General features: G+C 42.1%; 1 protein-coding gene across 2 annotated transcripts; it reads right to left on the bottom strand.

Moving 5' to 3' along the window:
- Positions 1–215: 215 nt before the first annotated feature.
- On the bottom strand, positions 216–15,146 carry b4galnt1a (beta-1,4-N-acetyl-galactosaminyl transferase 1a). 2 transcript variants are annotated; one of them, XM_056274285.1, is made up of 12 exons: positions 15,006–15,146; positions 10,679–10,795; positions 9,152–9,417; positions 8,867–9,049; positions 8,413–8,519; positions 8,154–8,191; positions 7,880–8,060; positions 3,293–3,385; positions 2,965–3,152; positions 2,517–2,657; positions 1,621–1,858; positions 216–948 (listed from the first exon to the last, which is right to left on the bottom strand). In XM_056274285.1, exons 3-12 carry the CDS (start codon positions 9,364–9,366, stop codon positions 737–739), a joined length of 1,596 nt encoding a protein of 531 aa, XP_056130260.1. In that variant the 5' UTR covers positions 9,367–9,417; positions 10,679–10,795; positions 15,006–15,146; the 3' UTR covers positions 216–736. The 2 variants fall into 2 exon arrangements, with proteins under 2 accessions (XP_056130260.1, XP_056130261.1); XM_056274286.1 differs by lacking the exons at positions 10,679–10,795; positions 15,006–15,146 and having other exon boundaries at positions 9,152–9,479.
- Positions 15,147–15,783: the final 637 nt, after the last annotated feature.

Here is a 15,783-nt window from a genome sequence, read left to right as displayed (position 1 = left end):
CCTGTTTTTCAGTAGAACTTTTGCGGTTCTGTTATCGACATGAATGACTAAGCCCTCTGACTATGCAAATAGAAAGGCAAAGTTGCTGACAGTGGCTTCACACACAGGCTCTGGCTTGGTGACCCCTGGGCCCTGTAGGCCTGTCGGTGCCATAGATTATGTAAGATAGTAACACATAAGAATAAGCAGTACCTTTGGATCAAATAAATGTTCACACACATTTATTTAACGTATAAAAAATACCCAGACAACATTCTTATAATGCTGAACAAGCATGTATTTTTTTTCAAGTATTCAGAAATGTCTCTTGGAGTGCAATTTTTAATAATAAAGCTCAAATAAAGGTTTATTTCTTATGAACAAAAAGATGCACAAAGACTCTCAGTTGTGAAAACTGAGTGATAGCATTGCTGGTCTTGTAGATCTTTTGCATATCATCCCAAAGTAAAAATCAAATTGCTGTGGTGGCAAATCGTTGGAGGTCCGACGTTTTCAGTCAGAGATATTTCTCAGTTCCTCCCACAACTACGCTGCAGTGATCTACTCACACAACGAGCAACGGCCTTTTGTGTATCTAAGCCACAAACATAGAGTCCTTTGTGGGCTGAAAGTACGTCTTCCTTTGTGGGCGTTGGATTCCTCAACCCTGTCACAAACTGACACACTTAGGCCCATTTTCAGGTCTCGTCTCTGCAGAATGACACTTGTGAACAAGAAAGAGACTGGTGTACTGGTTTTAGTTGCTGGTCATGCACTTGAATCTGTATTTGAAGTAAAACAGTTCAGTATGCAAGTTCCTTTCCTGACCGGAGGAGGAATAACGGAATCTTTCGTAGTTTTTTTCTGTCTCCGTTTTACCCCACGGTAGTTTGATCTTAGATGCATGATCGATGATGACATCACTGCAGGAACCAATGTGCATGATGCCCAGGGCATCAATGAAGAACTCTGAGGGGTGAGAAGAAAATCAAGTATTGTCACTTCAGACAGGACATATGTCAGCAAGTGTCACAGCAGTTAACAAATTTATCAATGTCATTGATCACTATGTGCTTTGAATAAAGGGTAAAGGGCTGGGCAACATGATCCAGAGAGGGTCGGCGTGGGTGCAGGTCTTTGTTCCAACCAAACAGTCACACACCTGATTTTATTAGTCAACCAATAGTCTTTGTTAAGGACCTTGATTTGTAGACTCAGGTATGTAACTGCTTGGTTGGAACAAAGACCTACACCCACACCGGCCTTTTCTGGATCATGTTGCCCATCCCTAGCTCAAGGCAATAATAGTTTATCATTATTCTAAGTCTGACAATTCAAAGAATGGCCACTAGTTCAGAATTGTACTTGTATTTTGAGTACGCCGTGGCTTTATCTGTAACAGTATATATATATATGTATATATATGTATATATATATATATATGTGTGTGTGTGTGTGTGTGTGTGTATATAGATAGATAGATAGATAGATAGATAGATAGATAGATAGATAGATAGATAGATAGATAGATAGATAGATAGATAGATAGATAGATAGATAGATAGATAGATAGATAGATAGATAGATAGATAGATAGATAGGAGGCCTGGCAACACAGCAGAAAACACATAACAGACTCACCCAGATGACCTCGGCGTGCTAAGCGAGGGTCAAAGCCCACATGACGCACTTTGTCTGTCCTCGCCATAAAAAAGTTTATGACCGCATCGGCCACAACACAGTTTGGAAAGCCCTCAATGTCATGGTGGTAGTCTTGTCTCATGTGTAAACAGTCCCCCTCCTCACCCCCCTCCTCCACTGAAATGGTGTGACGGAAAGTTGCAGAGTAACCTGTCACCTCTCTCACTGCTCCGCCCACCTGAGATTATCAATGCAACATAAGTGTTTGCACCACCACACACACAGATGCACACACACACATTAATGGAAAGATGTTGGATGTTTACTATACGTACACACACTGTATATGCATGGCACAAAGCAGGAGAAGAAAAGTACACATACAAGTTTAGACACCTGAACACACAGAAGAACAGATAAACGAGAGGATGCCCCCCCCCCCACACACACACTATAGAATCACATTGGGTAACAAAAACGATACAAAACAAGCAAAAGAAAAAATACATAAATAAACAACTGTTTGGTGGATAATATTTATGTTTTCAACTAATTATTCTCTCTCACAAATGTTTCTTTATGGAGAAATAAAGCCCATATATGCAGATCAACCTCTCTCCAGCAGCTGACAAGCAATACATTGATAGGCACTGGTTTATCGTGCAACCAGATGGCAAAAAGAGGAAACCACTGTGATCTGACAGACCTCACCAGTCAGTTTCAATAAAACCAAAATGAGAGCAGCAGCAGGGTAAAGGCAATATATCTCACACAGTGTCATAAATGAAAGAAAGGTCTGAAAGTCAAACAAGCGGCTATCTGCGATCTGCACAGTGCCATTTGATGCATGAATTGTTTTCGCACAATGTCTCAAGTAAACAAAAGGTTCTCCTCACCAGATCCAGCCTCGTTCTTTCCAAGATGTCCACCATCTTCTCCAGCTTAGTACTGGCGGTAAAGATGAAGTCGTCATCGACCCACAGTACATACTTGGTGCTTACCTGGGACACAGCCAGGTTCCTTCCAGCAAACCAACCCTGTGTAGGTGGAAAGGACCATAAGTTTGTATAAGAGACACATAAGACCATAAGATACACATACGCTGAAAAGAAAAAGACAAACACACAGACGCATAAACAATGAACCCCCCCCACCACAAACACAGACAATATCAAAAACTGTAACTCTCCTAGACTGTACAAACTTTAATGCAATGTCGATGTAATTTATTATTAATTCCAGAGAAAACAGTTTCAGTGAAAAATTAGAAAAACAACACATGGCATTCATGCACACACACGTACTACTTGAGCAACCCCAATGTCTATACTTGAGCCTCCATACCTTTCCAAATGGCATGATGTAATGTTCAATATGAGGCCCAGTCACTGGCTTGGGATGTTCGTTGTCATCTGCTATCACTATGGTGACAGTTGGGTAATACTGGCGTATGCTGTCGATGAGATCTTGGAGTTTATCGTAGCGTAGGAAAGTCTTGGTGGCTATGGTGACCAGGGCACTAATGTTGTAATCTAAGAGAAAATTAAGCCAGCAAAAAGCATACAATGCTTTTAAATAGGGCTACGTTTAAATCAACACTTAATACTTTTTGATTCGTTTGGCATTCAATAGTCAGTGTCAAAGAACAGCGGTAATAGAAATGGACAAATACCTCCACTTGAGCCAGACTTGTAAAGTTTTGGGATGGCCCTGTGCCCAACTTTAATGGTGAAAAATGACTGGTGCTCTCCACTTGCAAACTGAACTGCAGGACAGAGCAAGATCATGAATGATTTAAGTAACATCTAGCTTTGACAGAGCAAGGGAAGTGAGGATGCAAATACATATAGTGCTGCTTGAAAGTTTGTGAACCCTCCAGACATGGTCACTGTTTTTGTAAAAAACATTAAAATAAGCTTATTACACATACATCCAAATCCCAATTTGTAAAGCACACCTTCCAAATAATGGACACACACACAAAAAACAATATATTTTCAGTATTTAATTCAACAAAGGTAGTTTATTTCACAAAAACTGAAAATTTAACACGTGCAAAAGTATGTGAACCCTTGTATTAGTAGCTTGTGGCTCCTCCTTTTGCAGCCATTACTTCAACCAAACGTCTTCTGTAACCACTAACCAGTCTCTCGCATCTGCTTATGGGGCTTTTGCCCACTCCTCCTTGCAGAACTCAGCCAGTGAGAGAGGTTGGAGGGACATCTGGTATGTACCAACTTCTTCAGGTCTCGCCACAACATTTCAATTGGATTAAGGTCCGGACTTTGACTGGGCCAATCCAGAGTACGAATCCTCTTTCTCGGAAGCCATTCCTTTGTAGTTTTGCTGGAATGCTTTGGGTAATTGTCTTGTTGCAGCTTCAACTCTCTGACTGATGGCAGGAGATTCTGGTCAAGAATTTGTGGATATGCCGGAGAATTCATGGTTCCTTGGATAATATGGAGTCGTCCAGGTCCAGAAGCAGAAAAGCAGCCCCAGACCTTCACATTTGCACCACCATGCTTCACTGTTGGGAGGAGGTTCTTTTCTTCATATGCAGTGTTGGCTTTTCTCCAAACATGTTGGTTTTGATTGTGACCAAATAATTCTATTTTGGACTCGTCTGTCCAGAGAATGGACTTCCAGAAGGCCTCTGGTTTGTCCAAGTGCTCTCTGGCAAAGTTGAAATGGGTAGCTTTGTTCTTTTTTGAGAGCAGAGGCTTCCTTCTAGCAACCCTCCCATGAATGTCATGGCTATTCAATTTTCGTCTGATTGTAGATGCATGCACATTTGTCCCAGATGCTACCAGAGAGGTCTGCAACTCTCTAGAGGTGATGTGTGGGTTGGCCTTTACCTGATTTATTATTTTTCTGGTGCTTCTGGGTGATAGTTTTGATGGGCGTCCACTTCTAGGCAGAGTTGCTGTCATGTTGAAGGCCTTACATTTGTAAATTATTTGTCTTACAGTGGATGGATGGAGCTGGAATCTTTTGGAGATGGTCTTATATCCCTCCCCAGACTGATGGGCTATCACTACCCTCTTCTTCATGTCCTCGGATATCACCTTTGCTCTCGGCATTGTTGGTTTGTATGGGACCACAGTGGTTTGGTTGGTTTCCTCTCTCTTTTAATTAGTGCAGGCCAAACCCTTTCCCAAGGATGTCTCATTTCATTGGTCTGCTTAAATGATTAATTAAGCACCCAAATGTGTTTCACCCAAGTCTGTTACCTGCTTGACTTAACCAATGCAGCTGGGGGTTCACTTACTTTTGCACATACACTAATTCCATGTTTCATGTAGTTTTTGGGCTACTTAAACAAGTCCATGCAACTGATAAACATATATCTGACATTTCATACATAAAAACTGGTGATGATAGAATAAGAAAATCATGGTAAAACAACAGAAAAATCTAAACTGCTCAAGGGGTTCACATACTTTCAAGCAGCACTGTATGAAAAACAGCTTTTCTGCCAATGACTCAGCATCCGTCTGGAGAGGTTTGAAAGACATTACCAATTACAGGAGACCACCACCCTCCACACTGTAGGGAACCATCAACTGGCTGATGACCTAAATGAGTTTTACTGCAGGTTTGAAAAGCAAACTTTCACACCCCCCACCCTTTCTGGCCACAACACACAACCAACTGCACTCCCTGCCAGGCCCTCTCCCCTCCCCACCGACCTCCCACCTACACTCAGGATCTGTGTTGAGGACCTGCACTAGCTCTTCCAGAGACAGAAGACCAGGAAGTCACCGGGCCCAGATGGCGTGTCACCCTCCTGTCTGAAAGTCTGTGTTGACCAGCTGGCCCCCATTTTCACACTGATCTTCAACAGATCACTGGAGCTGTGGGAAGTCCCCTCCTGCTTCAAGAGCTCCACTACCATCCCAGTCCCCAAGAAACCTCATATCACAGGATTAAATGACTGCAGGCCCATTGCCCTAACGTCCGTGGTCATGAAATACTTCAGAGAGACAGGCCCCCTGCTCGACCCCTTCCAGTTTTCCTGCCAAGCAAACAGGTCCGCGGAGGATGCAGTCAACATGGGATTGCATTACATCTTCCAATACCTCGAATACTCAGGGACCTACGCAAGGGTCTTGTTTGTGGACTTCAGCTCAGTGTTCAACACCATCATCCCAGATATCCTCCACTCCAAACTCACCCGGCTCACTTTACCAGCCCCCATCTGCCTGTGTATTAAAAACTTACTGACAGACAGGAGGCAGCAGGTGAGGCTGGGGAAAAACACATCCAGCACCCGGACAATCAGCAGTGACGCCCCCCAGGGATGTGTGCTCTCCCTTCTACACAAATAACTGCCCGTCTGTTAAACTCCTGAAGTTTGCGGATGACACAACCATCATTGGCTTTATCCGGGATGGTGACGAGTCTGCATATACGTAGATGGAAGGGTGAACAGCTGGCCCTCTGGTGCAGCCCTAACAACCTGGAGCTGAACATGTTCAAAACAGTGGAGATGACAGTGGACTTCAGGAGTTCCCCAACACTGCCCCACTCATTATACTCAACAGCACAGTGTCTACAGTGAAAACCTATAGATTTCTGGGTTCCACAATCTCACGGACCTAAGGTGGGCATCCAAAATAGACACAATCATCAAAAAGGCCCAGCAGAGGATGTACTTTCTCCACCAGCTCAAGGAGTTCAACTTGCCTCAGGAACTGTTGATTCAGTTCTACTCTGCAATAATCCAGTGTGTCCTCTACACATCTATCACTGTCTGGTTTGGATCGACCACCAAACAGGACAGGGACAGACTACAATGGACAGTTAAGTCTGCAGAGAAAATCATTGGTGCCAATCTGCCCTCCACTCAGGACTCCAGAGTCAGAAAACAAGGCAGACAACATGACTGCAGACCCATCACACCCTGGTCACAACCTGTTCCAACTCCTCCCCTCTGGCAGGTGCTACAGAGCACTGTACACCAAAACAACCAGATATAAAAACAGCTTCTCTCTGCAGGCTGTCATTCAATGAATGCTTAACACTGTCAAATAAATCCAACCATTTTGTATATACTGTACTGTACGTATAGTATAAACAAAATGGTTGTATATACAAAATGGTTGTATATACTGTATTGCACGTATACTGGTACACTCTGTCATGTCCATCTACCTCAGGCGTGTATGTGGGTAACTTGCTAACATCTATTTCAGCATCTCTGATATATTCTCTGCACCCTTGCACTTTATCGCCTCTCATTTCGGCTGTATACAGTCAATCCTTGTGTATACATGTCTGAAGATTGTTGTGTTGCAGTGTTGTTATTTTATGTTAAGTACACTGAGAGAGCCATGAAACCGGAGTCAAATTCCATGTAGTGCAAACCTACATGGCCAATAAAAATGATTCCGATTCATATTTCCATCGTGTCTTTGCGGTCTTCTCCGGGTTAAACCGATGACTAATTTCTATATTTCATGTGAAAGCCTTGTTTGGATTATTTGCCAACCTTGATGGAGACAAGTTTGTTATACCACTGTTCAAAACTTGGCAATTCTTGTCAAAAACAAGGAACTTATGTAATGTCTTCATGCATGCTCAATAATCCGGGTGGGGAAATCACAGAAAGTTGAATCAGTTCATCTGGATACAACGGTTATTGAGAGAACGTTTCATTGGGGTGACAGATGTACTCTTAGCCGCCCCCCCCTTGGTTCAGGATGGGAGAAGAGGGAAGGACCATTCCTGAACCGAGGGGGGGGGTACAGTATATCTCTCACCATTTTACAATGCTGTGTTTGCAGCTACTCCCCAATCCTCTGTGAACAGTACACATGGCCATTGTGACTCTAGTTAATGGTCATGCCCATATTTGCATATGAATGTGGTTATCATGCCACTGTAATGTTTATAAAGGGTGGGGATACCTGCAGTCATTTTAGACTGAAGCGGTCACTAAGATGAGTGATGAAACATGTCTCTCTCAGTAAATGCTGTGTCTAGATGAACCGATTCATCTTTCTGTGAAATCATTTAGTAGAATTTAAACACACCACTCGTATCACCTGCCAGCAATTCTTATGATCACAAAATTCATCCTGATTCTACCTCCATTCTCTCAACTCTACCCATTCTGTACTGGTGATCAATGATTAGTCAATGGCATTGTTCTACAAGGCACCAGGATTAAACTCCACTAACTTACATGGATACACACGGCACTCTAGACTTATCCTGGACATTGTTCATACATGTTGTTTATAGCAGATAACTTTACCTGTGTCTGCTGTCCTGGGATGGAAGATAGTGTTTGTATAGGTGACAAACTGCAGCTGCCTGTTAAGGCTGGAGAGATGGGTACTTGATAAAGCCATGGACATCTCTCCTGCTCCTGTGATAGAGACCCTGTCCACAGTGGCAGCCACATCAAATGTCCCCTGTGTGGCTGTCAAGTTCACCTATCACACCAAATGCATGACTTTTAGGGAATGACAACACTAACGGCAGGATAATAATGTCCACAAAAGAGATCAAAATAATGTAGAATTTACCACATGTCTAGATCTTGGCTTTTCTTTAACACCCAACCCTACAGAAAGAGAAGTGCTTTTGAAGGATAACCATGGGATGGATGGCAAAAATAGTGCAACTACAGGATGATCAAAATTGTCCCCAAACGACTCCTTTCACTATGGGTTGACTAATGGTGATACGTCTTGAAGATTGTATTGATCAATCAGGGAAAGCAAAGCTATTCCAAAAGGCCATGGACTTAACCGGGAATATCGCACACTGCAGAAATGCTCTCACCGGGAATGATGACTGTTTTGAGGGGTCGCACCTCCACACCCTGGGTAGGATACTGAAGAGGACTGTTGGCCTCAGCTACAATGAGCATGTCTGCTGAAGTGTAGGTCCTTTGAACACACACACACACACGCACACACACTAGATAAGAACCACACACACGCGCACACACTAGATAAGAACCAAACTGTTGACTGCTGAACTTCCTTTATTAGTCTTGACACATATTACTTCAAGTTTGCTTCAACACGCCTAAACCAAATTTCTACGAAAGGATAGCCATACCACAGAGAGACAACAACATACAATTTAAGATTTTCTTTATCTTTCTTATTTTAATCCTTGACTTGCCTAATTAGGCTCATACCGCACAACATAATCACACAGGGGTGCATTCACTAATGCCCATAAACAGCCGGACAAGGAGACAGCCAGTCTCATACTCTCTCTAACGTACCTTATTTGGAAGTCATTGTATTGCTGAGCCCTGTGCCTTTCAGTCCCGTCTGGATCAGGATCAATGTCCAGCAGCGCTTGATGGAGGTCGTGGGCCCACACACGTGGGAACAGCAAATGGGAAAAAGGAAGGTGAACAGTTTCCTTATCAGCCTCGCACACACAGGTATTTTGGTCCAAGCGACTGCAGAAAGGATGGTTGAAAAGAAGAAAAAAAAAGGGGGGGTTACCGGGGCAAATTTGATCAAGATTTAGAAAACGAAAGTCAGCCTGAATCAAAACTCACCGTGCCACTTCCTCTTTCACATGGTAGGGAATGTCTCCATAGTCTTTCGAGGAGTCTTGGCTTTTTTCCTCTAAAAGCTTCTTGATGGCGCTCCCCTGTTTCTGCCATATGCTCACTCTTGAGCTTGATCTAGGTCTCCAAGTGTGCCAAAAGGCACACAGCAGCAATCCACTGGCCAAAACGAGTCCAAAGCTCTTCTTGGTGGCGCCGCGCATATTGGAGTGTGGCAATGGGAGACTTTGGAACGACGCCTTGTTTCAAGGGTTCTGCAGGAGAGAGCGCCCGTGTAAAACCGGTTGTAACTGCTCCCTGCTGTTTCTTCTGGACAGATAGTCTTGACGCTTCAACTGATGTTTAGCAATTTATTCATTAATTTCTTCTTACTCCAAACACTTATTGACACCATGAAAAACTGCAATAGAAATGATATTGATCTTATTCTCAACTCCACATACAAAATCACAATCAAACATTAAACGACTCTCTCAGAATCCATGTTTCCTGTATAAGCCATGAACTGACCATGCTAGCTACGGTACAACATTTATTTACTCTTAAAATATACAGTATTATAGACCCTAGAACGTAAATACACAATAATCAAAACTTTCCCATACCATTTCGCCCTCTGTCCTAGAACCTGGCAGCAGCCACGACCTTCTTTTCATCAAAATATTGCAGTTATTTTCTTTACAACCTTCCCTTTGCACGGCGCCAGTTACTCTGCCCTCTGGCGTCTACGTTTCTAAGCTCAGCTGCCATTCCTGGTTACATGACCCCAACTCAACAAATGGTGGATAGACCAAGCTAGTCTAGTCAAGCTAGTAGACTAACTTGGTCTAGTCAGAAAGGCACGAACTGAGGAAGCCTCTTGGATGAGAGGCGAAACGTCTTCACGGATATATACCAAGTCCAGTTGCACTTGATTCAACTCCTTTGGATAACACATATATCCAAACTAAGAACACTTATATCCAAACTAAGAACACATATATCCAAACTAAGAACACATATGTATATCCAAACTAAATACATATATATCCAAACAAAGAACATATATAGCCAAACTAAGAATGCATATATGCTGCACCCTCATCCAAGCATATATTCTATGTTGGTAGGCCATAAAGCAGCCACCTCTTCCAAAAGACAAGAAAGGTACAGTTGAGTTTCTTCGGCCTATCTTTGGTAGGAGAATCTATGTCAAACTAGTCGGATTAGATTGTAAAGAGCAGTGAGGTGGGCTGTGAACATTTAGATATGCCAGTTGTGACACGTACTAGCTGTTGACAATGGGTAGTATTTTCAAAAGGAATTCAGTAATACCAGACTAGTTAAGCCTTTTCACAGAGTAAATTTTCAATATCTACCACCCATATCCTCATATGCCTATTACAACAGTACAGCATGTTTGCCTATCGAAAGGCAGTAAGATATATAATGTGTGTGTTTTACCAGTTTATTTACAAGGTTTGAGAGAAAGAAAGAGCTGTAAAAATAATGCGTAGTAAAGGATTTTAGTAATACCTAATGATGTCTCTGGGCACGGTCTGGCCAGAGATTTTCATCCACATCACATGCAATATTGTCCCTGGCCAAGCATCAGGGTGAGGTTCCTTCTCACATGTGCGGTCCAACTCTGGACTAAGAAGAAAGAAGAAAGAAGAAGAAAGCCACATTATTTTTGTCATTGTACAGTTGTTCAGTTACAATGAAATTTGTTCTCTGTATTTACAGTTTTTCTTGACTGCTTACACACATTTAGCTTAACTTAATCTAATGCTCACACCTTCTTTGCACAGCAAGAGTCTTCTTTGGCGAATGGGTTAACTATTTCTCATTGCTTTCACACAATTTTCTTTGAGTTTTAACACACTTTTCAAAACAGTTAACACACTTCTCAGAGAGAGACACAAAACCTAATTGAATAATCATGTCAACACATTGCAGACACTTAGTGGCAGCCTACTGAAACTGCTCTCTCAACTCTAAATATCGTCAGCACTAATTGATGAATCTCTGTGCACAATTCATCAATTAGTTCTCAACCTATGAAAGAGGTCAATAGATTGAAGTTGAAACCAAGCATGAATCGATGAGGCCGCCACCAACACCCTCAGTGAGGTCGTGGTAGAGGTCGTGGTAGAGGTAGAGGGGCCCCTGTCAGGGCACGTGACGTTCGTGTAAGATGCTCTAATGAAATTAGGGCATCAGCCATTGATCACACAGTCAATCATGGCCTCTCCATGAGAGAGGCTGGCCAAAGGTTTCAGCCAAAGCTGAGCCGTCATACTGTGGCATCAATTGTTTGCACGTTCCGCAATGAAAATAGGTAAGTCACTTTGCCGGCCTTTACAGTCAACTTACTGTGTTTCAATGTTTTTGCACTCTTGGCAACAACCATTTCTATACTTTTGTAAAGTGTGTTGCCACAATGCAATACTGTAGTTTCACTGAAGCCATTTACAATAGAGTAACTGACTTTCAAAATATACAATTTCAAATACTTTCTGACAGTATATTCTCTAAGTAAGAGTGCTCAGTACAAAACCCAAATTGTGGTATGGTCGTCAGTGGTAAAACAGTCAATACTGTGAGGGTGCTGCACAAAAGTCGAAGTGATGGTTGCAGAGTTTGATATTGATAGCTGTAGTTTCAATTTTGTTATCCATTGTTAAATAAATGAGAAATGTACATCTTCAGTTGAGCACAAATTGTAGGTTTTGATGGGTGTGTGACAAGTTTTGAGAAGGTGGTGTCATTCTGCAAACATTATGTAGCTAACCCAATTCTAAAGAGATTTCCCTGTTGAACAACCACTTATTAATATTATTGCAGGTCTAATATTTTAAATATGTATTTCCTGTTTCGTTTGCTTTGAGTGACTTTTATTCTGAAGTTTCGAATTGATTCTTAGTATTTCTTAGCGCGGACGAACGAAGGCATATTAACGGTGAAATGAAATCTCATTAAGTTGAATTTTCTTGTATTGGCGCCCTCCGAAGAGGCACAAGGTTAGTGTTCTTTGTATTGTGTTTTTGTGCTTTACAGTTTTTCACAATTGTTTAAACACATTAATTAGAACATCAGACACAATGTGCACAACCTGAAACTCATGTACCAACTGCCTAAACCAGTTCTGCTGAACGCCAAGCACATTTTCTGCTTCAGACTCATATTCCCATTCCATACCACACATATTTCACAACACTACACACAATTCTCTATATCTTGCACACTCTTCCTGAATTCCCTCTCTTGGTGTTCACACAGAACACACTGCCAATCACATTTCTAAACTCCAAAGGCTGTCGTGCACTTTGCAATCAGCAATTTGCCGTAGAAGAGTCACAGATAAGCTTCTGGTTTGTTTGGAGAACAATGGATGGTGGCAACATTGAAGAGAGAGGTGAGCAGCAAGGCAGAGGAGTGAGCGTAAGAGGAGGAGGAGGAGGATGAAGAGGACAAGGAGGAGGAGGACAAGTAGGAGGAGGTGGAGGACAAGGAGGAGGAAGGAGAAGAACAATAATCTCTGATGAGATTAGGGCCACTGTCATTGATCATGTGGTCAACCATGGTTTGGCCATGAGGGAGGCTGAGTATACGTAAAAACATTATATGGTAATATTTTACATCCAACAGGTGAAAGTGTAACACTGAACACGCAAAGGCACGATTCTACTGATAAAGCATTCATATAGTGTTTTCCATTCATACTATAGTGTTTTCCATTCTGCACATCAGTGTTCAATGGGTGCTTAGAAATGTCTACTCATATGATGTATGTGTTTGTCATTTGAAAAGAAAATACCATTTAGTGAAGAGTTAACACTGTTTTGAGGGCAAAGTGTGCTTTTGCAAGAGAAGCGTAGGATTCTGTGTTTTGTGATTTGTGTTTAGGGTTTTGAGAAAGTGAGGTAGCCTATTGGGAAAAGTGTTTAAGCAATTGTGAAAAACTGTAATGTAATTTTGAAGCCTTGAGGAACTTCATAGCTCTTCTAAGTTGAGTATCTGTTAGTAACAGATGTGAGCTAATGTTAAGCTAGGGTAACGCTTGAAGCTACATGGCTATGTAGTTAATGTATTTCTGTTTGTGCTTTATATTTTGCTCTTACGGTGGTTTGGAGTTTTGAAATGAATGAAAAATCATTAGTTGAAGTGTTGACCATCATTTGGTGGGGATGCTACACATGATATGCTGATTTGGTCATTTTGTCTTATGTTAAGGGCTGTGTGTGAGCCATTTTGAAAAAGTAAACTGTGAATAGAAAAACGTGCCAAAGGAATTGAGAAAAACGGTAACCCATCCTATTGTGTAGAAGCAGTGGTGCAGCGCCCGGGGACCAACTCCAGTTGTTCTTTCCCATTGCCTTTGTCAGGGGCACAGACAGCAGTATTACCCCTAACATGCATGTCTTTTTGATGGTGGGAGGAAACCGGAGCATCCAGAGGAAACCAGACATGGGGAGAATATGTAAACTCCACACAGAGGCCCTGGGATGGCCTGGGGTTCAATCCCAGGACTTTCTTGCTGTGAGGCAACAGTGCTAACCACTGGGCCACCGTGCCGCCAAACCTGTTTAGGTATATCTTTAAATGCCTCCTCCATAGTCTGTATAGCAGGGCCATTTGCTGTTGAGGCTGATGGTCACACATCTTTCATTCCCATGCTGAGGAGAACTCTTCTGTGGTATTTAGGAAAGGGGAAACTCACATTGTCTCTGATGACGAGATACACGGGCTGCTCTGGTCCATCTGGCCCACTCTCTTCTGGTGGGACCAAGAGGTTGTAGAGGATGTTCAAGGCAACGAGATGAGCTGAGAGGGGCCATGCGTGGTGACGGAGGACCCAGCAGTTACTGATGGCAGCACACATTTTTTTTTCTTTTTCTCCACACTGGCCAGGGAACTCAAAAATTATATGGTGACCAATGCCATTAGATCCTCTTCCGAATATTAACACCCATTGTTCTCAGTAACAAAGGACCTCCCCTTTCCTGTTTCCCGCACACACTGACTTTACAGTCAAGTTGTACACAATAAAATGTGAACCTCAGCTTCTTTTTTTTTTTTTTATTGCATTGCTTTCCATGCGAACATAAGAAACGTCCCATAACACAAGATGGTGTCAAATGAGCAATGGTGTGTTAAAAAGTTTTTTTTTTTTTATTGTCAAAAGTGAGATTGTGATGTGCAGTGTGTTGGTTCTTGCACGTGTGGCGCAAGATTTGAGGAAATTTATTTCAGGAGTGGCCTCCCCAAGATTTCACTTATTAGATCGGATTAAAAAAAAAACAAAAAAAAAAAACAACAAATTTTAGAAACGTAGTGGTCTTCCACAGAGAACAAATGCAGTACCACTTGCATTAGCGACGATAAGACAGGGTGGACTCTCCGCAAAAAAAAAAAGCCGCATAACCAGCGACATGCACTCAAAAACACAAATACCGAACTTGTCCCAACGATTCATAAGTAGCTCCAAACATCATTCAAATCAAAAGTAAGCACAAACAACAGCAGAATCCAAAATACATATATTTTAAAAAAAAATCTCGGAGAATAGCCCAGCCATTAAGTTTACTCAATGCTCTGCAGCGAACTTGTACTGCCGTGTTGTCCTGTTTTCTGCGGCAAATTTGACGCATGAAATGCAACACAAACTCCAGAGACATCTAACAAACTCTTTTTTTGGGACAAAATTCGTTCTCGCTTTTATTTGTCCCAACTCCTTCCCCCTCCCTCCCGCGCGCAGATTGGCGCCTCTGAGACAACATTTTACACAAAAAGACGCGATCGATAAACGCAGCGGGGCGCATAAACCCGGACATATCGTGAGAAAAGAAATAAAAGTTACCTGCTCGACTTGAGACACGAGCCGTCGGATCCCTCGGCAATCTCTGAACCCACGTTTTTTTTATTTGTTGTTTAAACAATTCTTTGACGATCGAAATAAATCCGCGATAGAATTAAAAAAGAAAATACTGTATCGTGTCATTTCGTGAATGGCTAAACGTGGAAACTGTTGTTTGGCCGTATAAAACAACTGGACGTGTGGAAGGCAGACCGTTGAACACACTTCCTGGCCATGTTTCAGAAACCAGCCTCCGATGCATTTGATCATGACATTGCTTGTTATCTCCTACAGTGGTTCCCACCTTTTTTTTCTTTTTTTTGAGTACTGTACCCCCAAAGCATTTCAAGACAACCTAAAGTACCCCCCTACTACGCAATCAATTGTGATGCTCACCAGCGTATATCTTTAATGTATATAATTTATACAGTATTTTACTTAGTCTACATATCATTAATTGTACCTTTTTATAAAAATAAGATTCAATCTCCCCAATTAATGTGACACTTTAATCATATTCAATCATAACTAATCATATTATAAGAGCCATTGTTTATAGACTTAAAAGAAAAGAAGCGAGGCTCAAACTCACCAATTAATGTGACAGTCAATGGGACACTTGAGCCTGTTTCTGACTTGTTAGTTTTGTGAGTCTGGGGGAGATTGCTGCAACAGTTGTGACCAGGTTATTCTCCAAGTTGAGCCCGTTTAGTTCTGATGTGGGTCATGGCGGAGAATGCCACCTCACACAGGGATGTGGATCCAAAGGGCAGCAGTTCAT

This window comes from Lampris incognitus, chromosome 2 (genome assembly GCF_029633865.1).
Source record: "Lampris incognitus isolate fLamInc1 chromosome 2, fLamInc1.hap2, whole genome shotgun sequence".
Taxonomy (NCBI): Eukaryota; Metazoa; Chordata; class Actinopteri; order Lampriformes; family Lampridae; genus Lampris; species Lampris incognitus.
Note: the sequence above shows the minus strand (reverse complement) of the source record. Positions and strands in the feature narration are given on the sequence as shown.

Excerpts from the sequence above, each read along its gene's own strand:
- b4galnt1a (XM_056274285.1), bottom strand. The coding sequence starts at position 9,366 with ATGCGCGGCGCCACCAAGAAGAGCTTTGGACTCGTTTTGGCCAGTGGA. Across the intron at positions 3,153-3,292 it reads CAAGTCTGGCTCAAGTGGAG|ATTACAACATTAGTGCCCTG; the intron begins GTATTTGTCCAT and ends ATTTTCTCTTAG. Across the intron at positions 1,859-2,516 it reads AAAGAACGAGGCTGGATCTG|GTGGGCGGAGCAGTGAGAGA; the intron begins GTGAGGAGAACC and ends TGATAATCTCAG.